Raw genomic sequence first — 22,736 nt, 5'->3', positions numbered from 1 at the left:
AGATAAACTTGAAGTTCCTTATCCCCGTCCTTGTTTGTCTCCCAGTGGACCTCAGCTGACGCTCTTATCCATCTATAATAAAAGATGTGGTATGACAGCTGCCAGCTTTCAAATGTTTCACCACTTGAACTGTAAATAAATATGTTTGGGTCATACAGAACACTTATCACCTCCCCCATGTACACATTATTAACGACAACAGGTCAATGCTTGTAATAACTGTGGGGCCATTAGAGGAGATCCTTAAATCATGTGTTTATTGAGTGGACCACCTGAAGACCTCCTCAAGAAGCCCTTTTGACTTTAACAACTTCACACTTCGGGTTTCACCATGACCTTGTAGGTCTTGACAGTTGGCTGTCTGCACCCGTTGTACCATTCCTTAGCACATCAAGGGCAGCGCTGAGGCTGCCATTCCCAGCTGCCTTGTGTCCTTCTGCAGTCAACACTCATGAGTGCCAATGGCCTTCCTATATGTGTCTGTTGGTCAAGTACTTAGACAGATATGGCAGGTGGTAATATTCAGGGTTGTCCCTGTTGTATTGCTGTGTAGGTTAATTATCTTTGCAGGGTTTAAAGAAATAATATTAGATGAGAGGTCAGTATTGTTTTTGTAATTTATTTGGGTTGAGGGCCACTACACCAGTTGTATACATTAAGGCCAGTTTGTGCCATTGTTTTGGCTTTTTAGTCTAGTCATTTCCTCTTTAATTTGTAGGTTTCATCCTTGTGTCATGTTTTCCATCACACTTCCTGTCTCTGTCTTTTTCCTGCTTGTTTTCTGTGCTCACTGGTGTTTCATTAGTTGATTGGTCCCGGTTTATTCAGTCAGTTTGTTACCCTTTTTCAGTTGTCAGGTAATCTACTCCCCCAGTACTGCATTAACACTTGCTTCAGTGTTCCTGCTTTTGCGTTCTCAAGGTTTTGTATCAGTCCACCAGTTTTTTTTGTTTGTTTTTTTGCCTAGTTTCAAAATACGAGAAATCACTAACTAGCCATTCTATAGTGGACTATATAATGAGTTTGCCATTTTGTAGTGCTGTCCAAATGTATAGTGAGATTTATTATATCCTATTTAGTTGACCCAAAGTATCCCACACTGCATTGTGAAAAATAATGTGCAACCGATGGTCACTACCCAAGCATTGTCATTGTCACCATTTAGACATTTTAACATTTTGGGAAATTAGCTCATTTGCATTCTTGCTAGGAGTTAAATGAATAAGAGTTACCCCTCTGACATCTGCACACTGCTTATGAAGCTAGCCAGCAGCTCATTAGCTTAGCTTAACATAGAAACTAGAAACAGGGGAATTTGTACGTTTGTATGGACTGAACAAGTGAGGTATAACATGGACATTAGTGGACTTTAGAGGTGCTGGTAGGCAGATTTCTTTTTTTCTTTGGTAAGCTGTTTCCCTGTTTCCAGTCCATTGTGCTGAGCTAAGCTAACTGGATGCTGGCTGTAGCTTCATATTTATTGTACAGACACAAGAGTGGTATCAATCCAAGGCTATCTCTCAAGATGTCAAACAAGTCCTTTTCAAGCTGCTGTAAGCGTTGTTGTTGTTGTAGCTAACTTTCCCATCCATTTCACAGTCAGCAATTCCCAACATAATTTATTTTCTGTTTTACTGCATGAACAGGAGAAGGGCAGACATGGGTTACTGACCAAACACTAACGGTGATAACTGTCGGAATACAGAGCTATTTAACACTTGTTTGAATAAAATAAAATAAAAAATCACTTACAGCAGCTTTAAGAGAAGATGCTATTGAGTAACATTATGGGAAATGTAGGAGCTAGACCAACACTAAGGACAATAAGTGAGAATATCTCAGCCTCTGCCACATTGATTTTGACTATTTTTTATCTGTCTCGCAGAAGTTCAAGAACTTCATAGAAGTGCAACACTAAATTGCTAAATATATTTAATAAAATGCAAACAAAGCATACATCCATATATTTTAGATAAGATAAATAAGTATATCTACTAATGCTGTCTTAAAGACATTGGATCGCTTCAAACCTTATTCTCATGCATAGTTAATGGTTTTAACTACTAACTCATAGAAGAACACAAGACTGTATTATAAGCAGTCACTGTGGTTTCTCTTCTATTTACAGACTCCAGAGCCCTGTGTAAAGTGAGTCAACAGGCTTCCTACTTAGTGTCTTGAAAACTGACCACAGTGGACTGAGAGGTGTTTCTGGCACATTGTTCGCTTTCCTTTGTCCTTGAGCTCGGAGATCACCACATGACACTCATACAGCCACTACAAATGCCTTTGGCAGCCTGAGGCAGATTGCAAAGGCACAGTGAAATATCAAACTTAGACTCACACCCTCACACTTATTGGCTTCTTCTCTAACGTACACCACAGAGCACACCAAATATGAAGCTGCTATTAAAAGACAACACCACGTCTTCACTAGAAACATCCTACACGAGTCAGTCATCAGTTTCCTCTCAGGATAAGCTTTAGTGGTGGGCAGTTCTGGCCAAAAGAGAAGAGCTGTTTGGCAATCAGCCACTGAAAATGACATCTTTCTGTTGCCACCTTGTTTCCATCTGCATTTTGAGTGATCTGTCAACAGTATGATTATATTTCTCAACAATTTCTCAACCTTTAACAGGGCGATGTAGCAGCAATCTAACAGTACCATAAATTACATTTACATAACCACAATAATAAACAATCTGTTTAGGCTCTAACACTATAATAGTAAATTACTCAAAGCTGGGGCTGGTAAGTTATTTTAGAGATCAATAAATCAAATATTCTGTCAACAAAAAAGCAAATAATCCAGTGATTTTGGCTGTTGCACGCCTCTAAAAAGCCCATCCAATCATTTAATTTGGCCCAAAGGAAATCATATAATTATCAATGGCAAACTCTGTGTGAACAGATAGGGCAGGCAGGAGCCGCTCTGCAGCAGCAATGCAGCTGCCACGCAGTTGTGCCCAGCCTGTTAGTCGCTGTTAGCGCTTACTTTAGCAACGAGTGGAGTCATCTGTTCATCAGGAAACTTTCTAAATGACAGAGGGTTCAGGCAGAGCTGTCGGAGAACATTAGAGGGAAAAACAGAAAACACTTTCTCCATAAACTATGATCCAGTTTCACCCACATCAGTGAATAAAAGTATAAATTTGTGTTTTTGGACAGTAATCTGTGAAATACTGTACTCCAGCGGCATCTGTCTGACATGAAATCTGAGATTGCATATATAATAGAGGATTCCATTCGAAACATTTATTTTCTTTTTATTCGGGGAGATGAAGTCATAAAAGATGAAGACAGACATTCGATGTGTCATTTGATAACCTCGATAGAAGCGAGTTTAGCCCTAGTAATGTTATTTAGAGAACATCTGACTTCTTACTTTGATAATTACTGAACTGTATGCTTTATAAAACTGGTGAGCTCTTTTTCGAATGTGTTTGTTTTTTCAGTTGCTTGTGCCACTGAGAAGATATAACAATGAAAGTTTGAACATCGTCATAGTTGCAGCTGTTGTACAACTAGGCCGGGTCGTCACACTGTATATTGGTATTAAGTGCTAGTTCATACTGTAACTCCACACTCCTTGTTGGCCTGGCATTGTCTCCTTCTATGTACCCTTGAGGACAAAGATAAACCTGTGAAATTGTTTTGGAATTCCTTCTACTGACCTTAAGTGAAAGCCCTGTCACGTGTCACTGTGGTGAGTTTACCATTGTGAGTGTGTGTGTGTGTGTGTGTGTGTGTGTGTGTGTGTGTGTGTGTGTGTGCTCTTAAACTGAGGAGGAAAAGTGGTGCTTTCAGTCTCTAGTTGAGTTTCATATCATATGATTAAAATACTGAACACAGTATTTGTCTGCTAACATCAAGATGCACCAGTCTGATCCCTATCAACAGGGGCGCCGAAAAGGGGGGGTAAAGGAGACGGATTCTAGGGGCCCATGATTGAGGGGGGCCCAGAGAGGCCCCTAATGATGATGAAATTATATGCTAAAATAGCATCAAAAAATTTCGCCGCTGTGTTGGGGGGCCCTGTAAAGATTCTTTTCATGGGGCCCAAAATCCCTAGCGGCGCCCCTGCCTATCAACTCTAAAGTCAGCTGTTTTGAGTAATTGCTGTTAATTAGGGTTTTGTTGAGATACTCATCCAATCGTCTGCCCTCTTTTGACAATGTAAGCCAACATCCTGCGCCACAAAACAAAAACTCGGGGGTCGGGGGGTCAACCCAGCTATTTCTGCGCCATGCAAAGTGTAAAGCTGTCTACAACGTGATAATTTCTCTCAGACATAGTTGGCGACTAAATCTCCTCCTCCAAGACCTCTGCATTGCATAACAAGACCCTTTCAGCACTCACACTCATATCCTTAAGCGCTCTAATTACACCTCACAGCTTCCCCTGTCTGCACTTCCATTCTCAGCTGTTGTGAAGTAGTTGGCCTCTGACATCGTCTTGTTCGTCTGTCGTTCTTCATGTCATCCACCTGATGTGTCTGTCTGCCACATGTTAGCAACCTGTTTTGAGACTTCCTCTTCAGCTCAAAAAGACCCACATCTTGTCTGACTGATTAAATGGTTTATTAGACTATCTGAAGAGCAAAGATGTTGATTGGTTGAATCAGGAATTGGGAGAGGAGATGGGTGATGTTGGATAGCTGGGAGCTCCAGGCTGAGGTGTCTCTGGAGAAGGCCTTTACTGCTCGTCTCTGCCCTCCATGGGTTACTAAAGAAGCCAGAAAAAGAGAGAGGTGGGTGGAAAAGAGTTAACAGGGTTGCTATGTTATTCAATCACAATGGTGGTGCATGGAGATGCAGAGGCCGGTAGCCCCTCTAAATTATGCCCCTCTTAAGAAAGCGGGTGTTTTGGACTAAGAGTAGCGGACTTTGAGACCATCATGGCCTTCTGTGTCTTGCAACCATCTACCCTGACCAGCTGGACCGCCCCAGGGAAGAAGAGAGTCTGAATAAGAGCCATGCTAATCCAGCTTGGTTTAAGGCTGCTCCTGTCTCTAAATAGGACCATCATTTACAAAATGAACATCATGCTGTATTTCAAAAGACTTGAAACTAGAGATTGAGACCATAAACTCTTACTATAAAAATACTTTCTATGGTAATAAATCAAGTTAGAGGTAGGGTCATTTTCTCATAAGCTTACATACAATCTGACTTATTTTTGTAACCAGTGGAGCTGCTGGTTTAAGGCACTTCTGCATTGGCTTCAATTTTCACCTGGAAGCTCCGTCCACTCTTTATGAGGAGTTTCCAGATTACATGCAACCTAAACTTTTGTACCTACTTACATGCTAACTAATGTGAAAACAAAACATGCAGTTTAATCCTCCGTGTACTTTACAATTGAAAACCAAGGTAAAAAAACTTGCTACAGCTCTGTGAGGCTGTACTAAGGCACAGCAGGGCTTTTAGCATAATGCAAACGTCAGCATGCTAACATTTTCACAATGACACTGCTAATATGCTGTTTTTTTAGCAGGTGCGCAATGTTTATATGTTCATTATCTTAGTCAGCTTCAGTCTTTAACTTGCTCATGTGTAGGTAAAAGGGAGAGCGCACACATTAAAACCACGCAGCATATTTTAAGACGGCCTCTGAATTCTAACAACCTGTTGTGATGTAAATAACAAGGCGCTGAGCTCAGCGCTGCAGGTCCTGAATTTATGACTCAAACAAGTTAAAGGTCAAGTGAGCTGTCATCTGCAATGTGCTTCAGGGAAAGTGTGCAGTCTCTTTACAATGTGATAACGTGTTCCTGTATGACTGGAGGACGTATGACGACCTATACACCGTCTTGCCCTGCACTCCTCATAACTCAGCTTTCACAGCTTCACACCTCTTGTTTAGAGGGCCACTCTAACCTTGAGGGCATTGTTTTGCTACCAGGGTGGAACATACCAATCTGTGTTGAGGTTCTCATTCTCAGCTGTCTGAGCCAGCAGACACAGACAGACTGGGCCGGTTGACACAATGAGTAACTTCACTCTCAGCACTGAAGGGTAAGGAATGTGAAAATGCAAGGTGGGTTGTGGGGAGAATAAATAAATCTTCATCTATGTAACTTATCATTAGGTGTGACACTTGTTTGTGCAGATTACAGCAAATTGCCATGTAAATGTATTTGTCCATGTGGGGTACCAATGAAAGCAGCCTTTATTTTGCTGTTACAGATCCTGATGTTATGCATTTTATGTTGTTAGGGTTAGGGTTAGGGCTCAGCTTCCATCCTTCACCTGAGCCCCAACCTCACAACCCCTGTGTCTTCAGCTGCTATCTCTGGATCACAGAGGACCAGGACTTTTCCTTAACACGTGTGACAGATTTACACACTGTGAATTCATCAGTTTTAACCTTACAGCCCTCCTGTGTATCATGATAAGCTAACTTATAACTATTATTGAGACTCCCTTTTTTTATTTTAACTTTTAATTTAATTTCAATTGTGAAATAAAATGGAAGCGATTCGCTGGTCTTGTTATTGAGGGCAACTTTTATCTGGATGGTTTCTCTGATCTGAATACGAGAGGTTGTGGCTGAGGGGAGGGGAGGAGGCTATTTCCTGCCAAAGCTGCTCCATGTGTAAAACCTTCAGTGTCTGTTTCTGTTCCTGTTTCTATTATATTTTGATAATTCTGAGTCTTATCAATAGTTTATTTTCTTATTATTATTTATGCCACTGCTGAAGTTATTTACAGTTTTTTCCCACGTATCTGTTATTTGTCTTTTTGAGAGAGGAAGTGGCAAAAGGAAGAAATAACAAAAAGACAGGATGCACTGTGAAGCCTCTAATTCAAAAAGATAAGTCTACGTTTATGCTGCGATGTTATAATTCCATTTTATGTCATTGCTGAACTCACCGCTTAGAAATAAACTATTAATCCCTCTTATCTGCCCCCATTGTCTCCCCTCTTGCCCTCCTGTTTCAAAACATAAATATCTTTAAATTAAATTGTAAAAAACTTGAATTTTGAACACTGAGCGGATGTCACTTGGTCATCAGTAGTGAAAGCTGAAAAGACGTTTAAAGAAGACGTCAAAAAAACTTTCATTCAGGCTCTCCACTGGAAGTCTTTTCAACATCGTCAAAGACATTGAATTGAAGTGTTTTGGACATGTTTTTGCTCAGCGGGCAAGTTACAGTGTCTGATTGCATGGATTGGTAGAATAAAGTGAAAATATATTATATATTATATTAGTTAATATATTAGTGAAATATTAGTGTCAAATGAACAATAATCTCTATTTCCATGAATAAAACACGTCTGAGTGATGAATTTGGTTTAAGCAGCACAAATCTGCATAACATTTCACTTGTTCTTTGAGATCATCAGCAGTAAATGTTCAGTGTTCTGATAAATGAACAATAAATGACACTTTTCAGTTAAACTACATTAAAAAATTCCTAAAGAACTGAAAATTTTAATCATTCTTCTAATAATTCAAATAGTTTTTATTTCTGATAATGAAATAATAGAAACTATTTTAAATTTCCAATTTAAATGTTACATTTCAAACATTTTACATGTACTTATGCAGAATTTTTCTCAGAAGAATCATTGGTTTGTATATATATATAAATATGTGTGTTTGTGTGTATATATATATATATATATATATACATATATATATATATATATATATATATATATATATACACATATATCCAATGAAAGAGAACTGTAATCTGAAAGTGAGAATGCTAAAGAGAAGTGTTGGGACATAACCCGATGAAGTCATGAACCGACCTGAGAACTAAAAGGTCAGGGAAACAAAGGTAATAGGAGCATTTGGGGCTGTGACCCCAAAACTTGGAGAGTGGCTCCAGCAGATTTCAGGACCAACATCCGAGATCTGTCCAGAAGAGTGCAGTCCTCTGATAGAGGACCCAAGCTTGGATGAGGGAGGAAGAACACACATATATGTATAAATATGTGGCTGATAAACCAAAGCGAGATTGCTAAAGAGAAGTGGATGGATGTACCTGATAAAGTCAAACAGAACTGAGAACTTACAGTTCAGGGAAACAAGAAGTTAGTTTGCTGCTTCTGTCAACAAGTCCTCCACACAGCTGTCTGCAGCAAAATGTATTCATCATGTGCTTCATACAACAAATTCGCTCTCTGATACAGCTAAATGAGCTTCACCAGAAAGAGATCTAGATGAAGTATACAGTTGCATTTAAAAATATATACATAATCTCAATCTTTTTCTCCTGTAATTTAGTGCCAGGTGAGATTTCAGCTGTATGAGAAGCAGCTCCTCTCATCTCCGGTGATGATGGAAAGTTGACAGTGAACTACATGCAGGTTATAAATCTTTTCCAGCTACAGCAGTCAGGTTTACAATAGCAACACAGTAAAGCAACAGCTCTACCCTTTTGTTAACTTGTATCATCATTGATTTCCTACAGAAGAAACAGCTGCTTGTTGTGTGACGACCAAACTGCCAGAATTAATGTACATTTCTATAAACCACGGAAAAAAAACTGAAACTCAACTTTTCTGTATGTTCAATTTTATGTTGTGACCAAGCTGTGCTCATGGTCTGGTTTTAGGCACATAAACCGCTCGGTAAGGGTTAGGGTAAGATCATGTTTTGACTTTCCTGGTTCTGTGGGCTGGAAAATGTCCTGAACTCTCACTACCACCATGGCCTTCACCTCCTGACATGAAAGTCAGCTCATACACACATAATGTAATATGACACATAATGCAAACTGTCAGTATGGTACAACGACACGTACTAATGTGAAGTTGCCCATGGCTTGCAGAAACGTAAAATGTCGACGTTTTCTGGCTATTTCTGGAGTTAACTTTTATTATTACTTTTTCTATTGTTTGCTATTGATGTTAACGTAATATGTATTACAAAAGAAGATAACACATACAGGCTCCACTGAGTGCAGTGATAAAAATAACATTTAAAGAATGACTCATTTCCATTCTGATGACCTGATGACTTCCTCACTCACAGGGTGTGAACAGGAAGAATGGAGACTCTTATAGATACAGTATTTTAGTCATCTGTTTTCCTTTTATATCAAAACGTCTGAGCAGGGACGTCCGTTACCGGCTCTGATGCGGTTCTGCTGCAACTGATTGTTTCCCCGTTGTAGCTGCAGACTCGTTTGGTAAGGTCAAATGTTAATGCTTTTTCTTATGTTTGACTGAGAGAGGTTTTTATTTTGCTGCTTTTAATGCAAGAAATTTTAATTGTTGGTTTAGCAGAAATGAGCCTCAAAGAAATGAGACGTTGCTTGAGTGACATTTTAGTTGATCTATAATAACCTAATCTACGAACACGTTTTTAAAAATTATTTTCCAGGTGATGAGTGTCATGGCAGTCCTGTGTGTGAATATGGTGACAGTCAACATGTTGCTGAGTGTCTTCTTTGTTTCAGGTGAGCTGTTTGTTCACTCACTTTTATTTGAAGACATGATTATTTACAGTTTAGACTCCATTTAGAAATAAAGCAGAAAGAGCAGACAGAGTTACTTTATCTAACTGTTCATGTCCTGACTGCAAAGTGAAATGTTTTATACTGACATTGTTCACAGGACAGAGAAAAAGACCAGCAAACAACGTACTGCTGCTTTGTTTATCATCAACTTTATATTCCAGATTTTATTAATCATGAGTCTGGTTTACAGGTGTTTTGGCTGCTTGTCCTGATGATTCAGCCCTCTTCATCACTGCACCAAAGAAGATGGAAGCACTGAGTGGATCTTGTTTGCAAATCCCATGTAACTTTAGACCTAAAACAGAACAAGAGTTTAACAGCAGCAGAGAAATCTTTGGAGTGTGGATTAAAAATGACCCTGAATTTAAAATGTATCCAAACAATGTGATTTTCCACAGTAGTAGAACAAATAACACCTATCCAATGAATATTACTGGAAACCTGAGTGAGAAAAACTGCACCACTTTATTTTCCAGTTTAATCACTAATTACACAAACACATACTACTTCAGAATTGAGAACGAACCATTCAAGGCAACAGCTGTTTGTGATCCTCTTCTAATAACAGTTGAAGGTAAGAGAGTTTTGTTTCTTACAGTCAGTATATAATGTTATTGTTCAGAATAAAAATACTTTTTTCACTTTGCAGTGAATTTAAGTTTTAATATAATTTGACATCAAAGTTACTAAAAGCAGAGCAAACTTTTATTTTTACTCTATGTAGTTTCAAAAAAGAAGTGTGAGATTCTGTGTCAGCTGTGTTTGGTAATGTGTTTTTATTTTTATTTCTAATTTATTTTTCCATCTAAAATGTGCGTTTGATTTGAACCCACAGATTCTCCTCGTCGCCCCAGAATTGAGATCCCAGGTGATCTGAAGGAGAAGGAGTCTGTCACTATAACCTGCTCAGCTTTCACTCCCTGTCCACACTCTCCTCCTAAACTCACCTGGAATCTCCAACAAGACTCTCACAACAAAATAGAGGAAAACACAGATGGGACCTTTACAACTAAAATCCAGGAGACCATCACTCTGTCAGACCAACATGATGGATACAACATCAGCTGTTCTGCCACATATCCTGTGAATGAAGGAAAAGACGTCAAGAAAGCAAAGAGGAGGAAGTTTCTCAGTGTTTCATGTAAGACAACCAGAGTTTGTTATTGGATCCTGTCAGCACATGATACAAATAAAGGATCTTATTCAGGCTCTGATGTTACTCTCATATCTCACATCTCTGTCACATTTTCCTCAGATGCTCCTAAAGACACCTCAGTGTCCATCAGTGCATCAGCAGGTAGCTGGGTGAACCTGACCTGCTCCAGCAGAGCCAAGCCTCCCGTCAGCAGCTTCACCTGGTTCAGGAACAGCACAGATGGACCAATGAATGTATCTGAAGGACACTTTTACAGCTTTGATGTGAAAGATCGAGGAGATTATTACTGTGTGGCCACAAATGATCTTGGTAGTCAGAGGTCATTGTGGAGGAATAGTTCAGGTAAATGTAGAACTGAACTGAATCTGAATAATTTTAATCTAATTTTTTTTTTTTTTTTTTTTTCTTCTTTTCTGCTTCTGGGTGGCTTGTTAGGGTCCGGGCAGCTAAGCTGCCAGGACACTATTGTATTCCTAGGAATTCTTTCTTTCTTTCTTCTTTCTTCTGAGGAAGTCATACGCTCAGAGCGATAGATGACAGTCTTTGGTTCCAGAAGTTGTGGGTTCAAGTCTCAAGTGGTCCAAAATGAACATTGTTGTCAACTGTCTTGTCTTCCTATTCTCCTGTTTGTTGCTCAGAATTGCCTAAATTTGCCAAAAATAGCCCGGAGCCGACCCATCGCTGCGCAGCAGCTATAATTTGTCCCATTGCTCATTTGTTTGTTTTAGTATCCTGTGAATAATTTTTTTACTGCATTTTTAATTAAATTATTCTATATTAATAAACTCTTACATGGAGAGAAAAGATCTGCTCAGCACCTCGTGGTGGCTGGAGAGCATTTATTGTTGAATACAGTTTGTTCTGTTAATGAAATTCAGCTTTGTGAGAACTCAGAGTCAGTTTGACTCTCAGTGTTTCATGTTAGACATTTTATTTTGGTTAATGAAGTGCTGAAGGTCGTGTTTTATGATGTACAAGTTTACATTTGAGGTTAACAGAAGGAATTAAAGTTCAGGATGTTTTAGAGTCGTAACATTTTCCATTGAGGAGAAGGTGACCATGCTGTCTTGTTACAGAGTTTGGGCTTTCTGTCTACGTTACAGTGAAGATCCTGGGAGTCATAATGCTCTGCAGTACAATCGTCATCTTTCAGTGGTGAGACCAACTTTTCTATGATGTGATCATTTCCAGCTACAGGCTTATTGTTCTCTTTAAAATGTTTCACTTGTATTCATGTTTATTTATTCCATCTCCTTTTCTTTCAGCTGGTTCAGATCAAGATGCTGCAACAAACCAGTGAAGGTAAGCTACTAGATGAGGACAGGTACATTATTCTGTCAACAGTAAACTGTCTTCATTTCATTAAGGAGAGCTAATCTCACTTTATATTAGACTTTGATTTACCAAGACAAGCTCAAGGTGCTGCTGGCATTTCTCTTTCAGCTGCATTAAACTCACTGCAGAGCACCAACACCTCTCTCTCTCTCTCTCTCTCTGTCTCTCTGTCTCTCTCTCAGGACACAGATGAAGCAGACTATGTTAACATCATGATGGAGATTCAAGCATCATGACGGAGAAGAGGAAGACGTCATGTTCACCATTTTAAAGTTAACTGTCTTTTTGAGGGACAGAATTTGTCATGAGGTTTTCACACCGCTCACAAAGAATGACACAAAGCCTTTTTTTACTCAACTAAATTTATATGACCGCTGTAGTTGGTATTACATTTTGTTTGTGTGTTTGTCAGGAGTTGAAGGTCTGATTTGAAATAATGCTGACACTTTGAACTGCTCCTTTTCACAACTCCTCTCACCTGAATTCATCTCACAAACATGGAAGTGTTTAGTTTGTGAACAAAGTGGACTTACTCATAATACTGTTGCATTGCCTCCATCTTGTGGTTCTAACACAAACAGACAATGGAAATCTCACCGGCCGCATTATTATTACTGTCGAAATGAATCCTTTAAGAGATATCTTGGTCATGTAACTTGATCATAAGTATAATTCTATGTATGAATGACAATCAACTCCCACCTCACTTTAATGTGTCATCTGTATTATTTTTTACTTGTTTATTTACAAACTGTTTCTCTTTAATAATCCTCCTTATTGTGCAGCAATAAAACAGCAAAAACTTGACCTCCTCCATTGATGCATATTGATTATCATGAACTATTTCCTGTAATCTGATGCAGGACTGAGTCTGTGTGGGAAACATCATGGACACCAGCAGGCTGATACTCAGTTTATACAGTATTTCTAGGTGCTGTATCGTAGGCAACTGGACTTTCTTGGAGACGTTTCACCTCTCATCCAAGAGGCTTCTTCAGTTCTAACTAACTGGAGAGGAGTTGGCAGGCTTTTTTAAACTGGGTGTGGGAGTGTCCTACAGAGGCGTCAAGGACACGTGTGAGCTCTGAGTTTCAGAGTGGTTAGGGCCACTTGTGGGGCGTTGGTCAGACCGGCCTTCATGTGGGTTGCTAGGGCTAGGTGAGCCCATTTTATTTATCACAGTTTGACATGTGCTGCAGTTATAACCTGTTTGAAACACTGAGAACAGATGTTAAAGGATGTCTGACACAGTACACCAGTCAACATGTGTGTTTCATGCCACAAAAATATTTATTTTGCTTTAAAATAAGTTATAATAATACCCCCGATGGTGTTCAAAAATATCTTTTTAAGCAGAAAGTGTTTTGTAGAAAAGCATTTGTATCTTATTCTATCACACGTTTGTATGTACATGTGTAGATGACTGCTGAATTAAAAGCATTCATAAAATTGTCGTTGAAGACTTAAAGTAAGTAAAAGAGAGTGGTGGATGGTAAACTGAGGATGTCATGTGCTCGGGAAATGCTGAGAACTTTAACTAAACAGAGGAAGTTGATCATTTCATTGTTGATTAATCATTGAAGTATAACTGTAGACCTATGTAGCTTAAAAATACAAGTTTCAGTGTAAGATAGGCGACTTAGACACTTATGCTACGTTCACACCGCAGTTACAAGTGACCTGAATCTGATTTTTTCGCTCATATGTGACCCATATCTGATTTGCTTTTGACAGTGTGAACAGCACAAGTCGCATTGAATCTGACATTTTCTAATCAGATTCAGGCCACATTTAAATGTGGTACTGAATCGGATACGTATCGGATTTTTTTGAATGCGACCGCAATCTTAACAGCCAGGTCGCATTTAATGTGCTGCACTGTTTTGTAAATGAATGACAAATAAAGTTGATTGAAAAGCGGGCGGGAGCCACGAACATAATCAAAACAAACATGGAGGACAGCAGTGAATGCTCCGTCTATGCTCTAGTCTATGCTCCGCATAGAGCCATCATTAAAATATGAACTTTCTTTCTCCTCTTCCTCGTCGTGATATCACCCGCTCACAAATATGCCGGCTGCCGCCACACTGTTTTTAGCATTAAGCCATACAGTCCCACGTTACCGGTTGCCGTTGCCATGTTCGCTTCCGTAAACACCGCTGTGGCGTGATGTCATCAATGATCAACTGCGCATGCGGGTCACTTCAGGAGCGTGAGCTGTTCACACAGCAATCCGTAGACAGGCCGCATTTAAAGAGGTAATGTGAACGGCCAAACAAAAAATCGGATTTGAGCCATAAATCGGAATTGTACATTAAGACCTGCAGTGTGAACGTAGCCTAAATGTTTCTATTCACCGTCTTTATAATTTAACATGAACACAGAACACTTTTTACAGCTGTGTGCTGCAAAAAGTGAACAAATCTCCCCTGTTTTTCAAATCTTACTTCAGATGTGCATTTATTTGTTTGGTTGTATTTTCAAAATATCACAACAGATTCAGAACCTGATCCAACAGAAGAAGCCCACCAGCTCTGTCTTTGTTGTGTGATGAATGAGTCTTTGGTGATATGATCTTACTCTGGGCAAGTTTCTCACATATTTGTCTAATAAAACAGTCTGTCTGTACTGATGGTTTCACATCATTCTCCTTTGTTATTACAAAATGGTTCCACATGAACTAAACACTCATAACTACATGTGATCAATATATGAATTGAATATTTGTTAAACATGTCCCATCATGATGGAGATCCAAGCATCATGAAGGAGAAGAGGAAGATGACATGACTGTTCACCATTTTAAAGATCCTCAAACGTCTTTAAAGTTAACTGTCTTTTTGAAGGACAGAATTTTTCATGAGTTTTCATGAGGTCATAGTGTTGAAAATGAGGTTGGAGCCGTTGTTGTTCATGTATAGGCTATATCTATGTGCAGCCTTTTAAATCTGCTAATTGGAAATATAACATCAACAGGTCATGAAAATATAATTTATAATGTAGACCTAAATGTAGCTTAAAAATAGATTAACTAGATACAAATCGTTTCTATTCACTGTCTTTATAATTTAACATGAACACAGAACACTTTTTACGGGTGTGTGCTGCAAAAAGTGAACAAATCTCTCCTGTTTTTCAAATCTTACTTCTGATGTGCATTTATTTGTTTGGTTGTATTTTGAAAAAAACACAACAGGTTTGTCACCTGATCCAACTGAAGGAGCCTCACCAGCTGCAGTGATAATTGTCTCAGTGTTTATCCACTGCATGTCACTGTCCTTTCAATAATTATTTGATTTATTTTTCTATTGTAATATATATGGCTGATAAAGTGAGAATGCTAAAGGGGAGTGGTGGGTTGTGAACTGTTTAAGTCGTGAATAAAGCTGAGAACTGAGAGTAAACAGGGAAGTTGATTTGCTGATTCTGTCAACACGTCCTCCACCCAGCTCTCTGCAGCAAATTGTCTTCATCATGTGCTCCACAACTGTACAGTAACAGCTGCTGGGTTTTTCTTCACTTTTTTAGTGGCTGTATGTGAACAGATTGTAACATGAATAATGAGACCTTCTCTGTCTCTCTCTGGTGTCTATACAAGCTAGTGAGTGACTTGTTTAAGTTGTTTAATGCCAGCTAACAGCAGCTAACGGTAGTTTAGAAATGGAGTCCGCTAACATAACCTAAGGACCGGCTTCCAGCACAACACAAAAGTTCTGCAGAGCCGCTTTAACTTGTATTATTATAGATTTCCTACAGAGGAAACAGCTGTTTGTTGTGTGATGAATGAGTCTTTGGTGATATGATCTTACTCTGGGGGAGTTTCTCACATATTTGTCTAATAAAACAGTCTGTCTGTACTGATGGTCTCACATCATTCTCCTTTGTTTTAACAAAACGGTTCCACATGAACTAAACACTCGTAACTACATGTGATCAATATATGAATTGAATATTTGTTAAACATGTCACTATTTTTGTTAACTTAACATGAACTATAAGAAGATGATACATACAGGCTCCAGTGAGGCCTGTGATCAAGTCATATTTAAAAATAACGACTTTGCACTCTGATGAGCTGATGACTTCCTCACTCAGATGGTGTGAAGAGGAAGGATGAAGACTTCTCTTATTTCTGCACCTTTATCTTCGCCTGTTTGCTTTTACAGTACGAAGTCTGAGCAGAGACGTCTGTTACTGGGTCTGCTGCAGTGCTGCTGAGATTCACTGATCTTTTTATCTTAAAACTAATTGTTTAATCTGGAGGATCACTTGGTAAGGACAAATGTTACTGCTTTTTATGTTTGAACTTTCTAACTCAGGTTTTTATTTAGCTGCTTTTTATGAAAAGACGTGATTTTTTTATTTGGTGGGTTTTAGTTTAACAAAAATGTCTTACTTTTAATTCATGTTGAACTTGTTTTCAGTTCAACTCTGCACATGTTGTGTTATCTGTTTGATTAAAAGATGTTTTGGTTGAATTATTGAAAAGTAAAAAAGTTTTGTTGTTTAGTTTTTTTTTTACAAACCCAGGTGATGTGTCATGTCAGTCCTGTGTGTGAATATGGTGACAGCCAACATGTTGCTGAGTGTCTTCTTTCTCCCAGGTGAGCTGTTTGTTCACTCACTTTTATTTGGAGACATTCATTGTTTACAGTTTAGACTTCAGTGAAATGATTTATACTGACAGTGTTAACAGCATACATCATACTGTTGCTTTGTTTATTATTAACTTTCCACATAATGTTAATCGTGAGTCTGGTTTACAGGTGTTTTGGCTGATTGTCCTGATGATTCAGCCCTCTTCATAACTGCACCAAAGAAGATGGAAGCACTGAGTGGATCCTGTTTACAAATCCCATGTAACTTTAGTGCTAAACCAGGACAAGAGTTTAACAGCAGCAGAGAAATCTTTGGAGTGTGGATTAAGAGTACCTCCAATAAAGACAATGTGATTTTCCACAGTAACAAGAAAGATAACATCTATCCAATGAAGATAACTGGAAACCTGAGAGAGAGAAACTGCACCACTTTATTTTCCAGTTTAATCACAAGTTACACAAACACATACTACTTCAGAATTGAGAACGAACCGTTCAAGGCAACAGCTATTTGTGATCCTCTTCTAATAACAGTTGAAGGTAAGAGAGTTTTGTTTCTGTCAGTCAGTCTATAATGTTATTGTTCAGAATAAAAAGGGAAATCAGTTACACTTGAATACATTTTATTTCTGAAGTGTCATTACAGTTTGACATTAAATGGTCACATTATGGAGGAAATTGTGTGATTGTGAGATTCTGTTTCAGCTTTGGCATTTAAAAACACAAATATCTGAATTTAACATGATTTTGTTGATTATTTAAATATGTGTTTGGTTTGAACCCACAGATTCTCCTCGTCGCCCCACAATTGAGATCTCAGGTGATCTGAAGGAGAAGGAGTCTGTCACTATAACCTGCTCAGCTTTCACTCCCTGTCCACACTCCCCTCCTAAACTCACCTGGAGTCTCCAACAAGACTCTCACAACAAAATAGAGGAAAACACAGATGGGACCTTCACAACTAAAATCCAGGAGACCATCACTCTGTCAGACCAACGTGATGGATACAACATCCGCTGTTCTGCCACATATCCTGTGAATGAAGGACAAGATGTCAAGACAGCAGAGGAGACAAAGACTCTCAGTGTTTCATGTAAGACAACCAGAGTTTGTTATTGGACCCTGTCAGCACATGATACAAATAAAGGATCTTATTCAGGCTCTGATGTTACTCTCATATCTCACATCTCTGTCACATTTTCCTCAGATGCTCCTAAAGACACCTCAGTGTCCATCAGTGCATCAGCAGGTAGCTGGGTGAACCTCACCTGCTCCAGCAGAGCCAAGCCTCCCGTCAGCAGCTTCACCTGGTTCAGGAACAGTAAAGATGGACCAATGAATGTATCTGAAGGACACTTTTACAGCTTTGATGTGAAAGATCGAGGAGATTATTACTGTGTGGCCACAAATGATCTCGGTAACCAGACGTCGTCACAGATCCATTTGAATGTTGCAGGTAAATGTAGAACTGGACTGAATCTGCTCATTTTAATCTAACTTTTTTTTTTTTTTTTTATCTTTTCTGCTTCTGGATGGCTTGTTTTAGCATCCTGAAAATAACTTTTTTCCTGCATTTTTAATGAAATTATTCTATATTAATAAACTCTTACTTGCAGAGAAAAGTGCTGAAGGTCGTGTTTTATGATGTACAAGTTTACATTTGAGGTTAACAGAAGGAATTAAAGTTCAGGATGTTTTAGAGCCGTAACATTTTCCATTAAGGAGAAGGTGACCATGCTGTCTTGTTACAGAGTTTGGGCTTCCTGTCTACATTACAGTGAAGATCCTGGGAGTCATAATGCTCTGCAGTACAATCGTCATCTTTGAGTGGTGAGACCAACTTTTCTATGATGTGATCATTTCCAGCTACAGACTTATTGTTCTCTTTAAAATGTTTCACTTGTATTCATGTTTATTTATTCCATCTCCTTTTCTTTCAGCTGGTTCAGATCAAGATGCTGCAACAAACCAGTGAAGGTAAGCTACTAGATGAGGACAGGTACATTATTCTGTCAACAGTAAACTGTCTTCATTTCATTAAGGAGAGCTAATCTCACTTTATATTAGACTTTGATTTACCAAGACAAGCTCAAGGTGCTGCTGGCATTTCTCTTTCAGCTGCATTAAACTCACTGCAGAGCACCAACACCTCTCTCTCTCTGTCTCTCTCTCTCTTCCTGTCTCTTTCAATTCAATTCAATTCAATTCAATTCAATTCAAAGGGGCTTTATTGGCATGAAAGTTTCAATAACAATGTTGCCAAAGCATCCAAATACAATTCGTCCAAACATTTGGACAGAACACAATAAACAATAACACAACATTAAGATTGATTTATATCAATTATATATACAGCATATCTTGTGTGTTTGTTTGTTTGTTTGTTTGTGTGTGTGTGTGTGTGTGTTTTTTTGTGCGCTCTGGAGGCCAGTGCTTTGTTTTCGTGCTTTTCTTTTCTTTGTTTTTCTTTATATTTTCCTATTTCCTTTCCTTGTGGCGGGTTTGAGTGGTCAGTGTTTCTTGTAGTTTAGTGGTCTAAATTGTTTTTTAGGAGTTTGATCCTTTTGTTTTTCCGGCACGGTGGTGGCGATGTCCACCCCGGCCAGAGAGGCGGAGGGTGGAGGTGAGTTTATGCTTTGCAGCGGCATCAGGTGTGTGCCTACCACGTGGGTTATTGTGTCCAATGTCCCTTCGTTTATTAAGGATGAGGCCTTAGTAAAGGAGCTGTCTCGCTTTGGTAAGTTTGCAAGCAGGTTTAAGTCGATCTCTCTGAAGTGTAGAAGCACAGATCTGAAGCATGTGTTATCTTTGAGTGGACAAGTGCTGATGTATCTAAAATCTCCCGAGCAGACGCTTAATGTCAGCTTCTATGTAAAACACGGTGAAAGTGCTTATACTATGTATGCGACCCCTGAGAGCCTGCGTTGTTTTGAGTGTGGGGAAATCAGTCATAAGAGGATGGCCTGCCCCAGGAGGGAGGAGGAAGCTACGGTGACAGAGGACAGTAAAGCTGCAGGTCAGTCCTCTTATGGAGCTCAGGAGAGTCAGGGGCCTATAGCGGGTGGAGGACATGTGAGAGGGCAGTCTGCAACAGGAGGCAGTCTGTGTGAGGATTATCAGGGGGAGCAGGCAGAGGCTCTGGAGGAGGATGGATGGACTGAGGAGGAAAAGGAGCATAGGGGTGCCTGGGGTGCCACCTGCACTTGGGAGAAGGCAGGCTGGGGTCCAGAGATGGCAGACTGGTGGTCAGCAGGAAGTCAGCAGGCCGGCTGAGAAGTCTGAAGGAGAGTGGAATGACATGTAAATGTCTCAGGGGGATGTAGGAGAGGCTGAGCTGTCAGCCAGTCTGGCAGGTGAAGGTGAAGTCTACTCCTTTGAGGAAATTGATAATTTTCTGACGAGAACCAAGAATATGAAGAATATTGATTTGGCTGAATATTTTCCGGACTCCCAGAAGTTTCTCAGATCTGTGAGAAACGTGCTCGGGGGTAGGAGGGTGGCCTCAGGTGTGGGGTGGCTCCAAGAAAGAGGTACAACTGTCAGGAGGAATCTTGGATGACTGGATATATGTTGAGTGTGTCTGGTTTGTCACAGAGGCCTATTGTCCTGCTGGTTCTGTCTCTTTCTGTTTCTCCTCTCCGCTTTTCTTATGGAGATTTTAAAAATCGGGTCACTTGATATAAATTGGGCCAGAGACCAGGGGAAAAATGTTAATGTAATCTCTTTGCAAGAAAAACATACAGATGTGGATAATGAGGTGGACGGGGGGCTCTGGTGGAGGGGCACTCACATCCTAAGTCATGGTACAAACAGGAGTGCAGGGGTTGCAGTGTTATTCACGCCAGAGCTGGCGGTTGGTGTGATTTCACAGAAAGAGGTTTGTAAAGGCAGGCTGTTGGTAGAGAGGGCAACAATTCAGGGGCTGCTGTTTGTGTTTGTAAATGTGTATGCACATAATACAGGCAGGGAAAGGGTGGTGCTGTTTGAGGCTCTGAAACAGGAATTATCTCAGGTTGAGCAGGATGACATCTTAGTGCCGGGGGGATTTTAACAATAGACTGGTTAGGGCACAGTTGTCCTTTGCAGTATTTTCAGATCACTGTATGGTCCAGTGTCACATGAAGGAGGAGCAGAAGACTGCAGAACGGAGACAAAACCTGGCTGAACTAAGGAGAAATTTGGGCTCCGTTCTCCAGGATAGAGCAAGAGTAAAGGCTCGTTTTTCAATGTTAAATGAAATAGATGCACCTACCTCTTTTTTCTTTGGGCTGGAAAAAACGACAGGGGGAGGATGGATATGAGGTGGTGATGGAGTGCCTTCTTGTAGGAGGGCTACCACAAAGCTGTCGCAGGGCAGTCCTAACTCTGCTACCTAACTCTCAGTGACTTGAGGAACTGGCGGCCGGTGGCAGTGCTCTGTGCTGACTCTAAAATCTTTTGGTAAAACTCTCAAATGTGAACTTTGGTCTTCTAAATTTGGATCAGGAGAAGGCCTTTGACAGGGTGGGCCATGGCTACCTGTTTAAGGCTTTACACGCTTTTGGAGTGGGTGAGCGATTTGTTGCTGGGGTGAAGATGCTCTATGTCGGGGCCTCATGTCTAGTGAAGGTAGCTGGGGGCCTGTGTACGCAGGTGCCTTTGGGCAGGGAGATTCGGCAGGGCTGTCCATTATCAGGGCAACTATACACAGTGGCCATTGAACCATTGCTAGCCTTGCTGTGTAGGAAGGTTCAGGGTGGAGTGGGCCTAGAATTGGGTTTTAAACCCCCATTTTAGTCTCAGCCTATGCAGACGATGAGTCAGTGCTGGTCAAAAATGACCAAGACCTGCAGGCAGTAATGCGAGCACTTCAGATTTATCAAACGGCTTCGTCTGCAAAAGTGAAGTGGGGGAAGAGTGGGGCGCTGTTGTGTGGGGGGTGGAGGCAATTAGAGGCCCCACAACTACCAGGAGGTATGGGATGGTTGAAGGTTTTAGGGGTGTACCTGGGCTTGGAGGGCTGGGTCAGTAGGAACTGAGAGGGAATCTTGTCAGCCAAAACCACCAGGCTGGTAAAGTGGAGATGGATCCTCTCTCAGGTCTCCTACAGAGGTCGCACACTGATAATAAACAATTTGGTGGCTTCACTGTGGCACAAGCTGTCAATTCTTAATTCACCTGCCGACCTGTTGGAGAGGCTACAGAGGACTCTGGTGGATTTCTTCTGGTCCAGTCATCACTGGCTCAGAGCTGCGGTGCTGTATCTGCCGGCACATGAGGGTGTCCAAGGGCTGGTGGACTTGGAAAGCAGAGTGGCGGTTTTCAGGCTGCAAGCAGCCCAAAGGTTGCTGTGTCGTGCAGATATCTGCTGGGGTGACCCAGCACGGGTGCTGTTGCGAAGGCTAGTGGCACTGGACCGAACCGACAGCCCTTCCTTTTGAATCCGGGGGCTGTGGACATCATGAGACTGTTGAGGTTCTACGGTACGGTCCTAAAGAGCTGGTGGATGCCAACCCGCAGATTCCACTGGATACGGTACGGCTGCGTTACGGCTCCGCCACGGCGGCGGAGCTGATCCGTAGCACTCTCGTCTATGTGTTAACTTCCACCAGGTCCGCTGCGCTGCGTGTCTGCTGCGTCCCAGCTCCGGCAGTCCGCAGCCCTGCAGATCAGATACGCAGGTCTTCTATTCTGGCGGATGCCGCAACACAACGCAGCAATTCAGCCGAATTTAGCACAGAGCAGACAGGAAGTCAAACACGAAAAAACAACAACAAGACATCCGGTTGATTTTAAAAATAAAACACTCCGTGTTAATACAAACACAAAAACCTCAAAAAAGAGACAAATACGAGCTCTTCTTCTAATCCGTTGGTCGGGAACACTTCGTGTTGTTGTGTTTATAACACATACATATAACTCCGGTCGTGTGTGATTATGTAATTATCGCAAGAATTCCTCGTTTCGTAACTCCAGCTGATCGGCGGAGCTGCGCTGTGGCGGACTCAAAACGCAGCTGGTGAGGGTTGCCGGACGAGGACGACGGAGCAAAATCGTACCGGAGATGTAACGCAGCCGTACCGTATCCAGTGGAATCTGCGGGTAAAACATGTTCGAGAAGGGGGAGTGGGGCCAGGACCGTGGGTATGGGAGGAGCCCATCTTCCACAACCCTTTCATTCAGCTTGGCG

At 40.7% G+C, this 22,736-nt stretch overlaps 2 protein-coding genes across 2 annotated transcripts; both read left to right on the top strand.

The window, feature by feature from the left end:
* Positions 1–9,077: 9,077 nt before the first annotated feature.
* On the top strand, positions 9,078–11,167 carry LOC311249833 (myelin-associated glycoprotein-like; the record flags this gene model as incomplete). The annotated part of the gene is made up of 6 exons (XM_084341149.1): positions 9,078–9,148; positions 9,343–9,418; positions 9,669–10,052; positions 10,314–10,619; positions 10,734–10,976; positions 11,148–11,167. Exons 2-6 carry the CDS (start codon positions 9,346–9,348, stop codon positions 11,165–11,167), a joined length of 1,026 nt encoding a protein of 341 aa, XP_084197275.1. The 5' UTR covers positions 9,078–9,148; positions 9,343–9,345.
* Positions 11,168–16,545: 5,378 nt separating this feature from the next.
* LOC311249832 (B-cell receptor CD22-like) lies at positions 16,546–19,840 on the top strand (the record flags this gene model as incomplete). Its single annotated transcript, XM_084341148.1, has 7 exons — positions 16,546–16,573; positions 16,736–17,107; positions 17,355–17,660; positions 17,775–18,023; positions 18,319–18,397; positions 18,508–18,544; positions 19,271–19,840. The coding sequence occupies 7 exons, from the start codon at positions 16,546–16,548 to the stop codon at positions 19,838–19,840; spliced, it is 1,641 nt and encodes a 546-aa protein (XP_084197274.1).
* Between the last annotated feature and the right edge of the window lie 2,896 nt (positions 19,841–22,736).

The sequence above is a fragment of the Pagrus pagrus genome, assembly GCF_965226575.1.
Source record: "Pagrus pagrus genome assembly, chromosome: 20".
Lineage (NCBI taxonomy): Eukaryota > Metazoa > Chordata > Actinopteri > Spariformes > Sparidae > Pagrus > Pagrus pagrus.
Note: the sequence above shows the minus strand (reverse complement) of the source record. Positions and strands in the feature narration are given on the sequence as shown.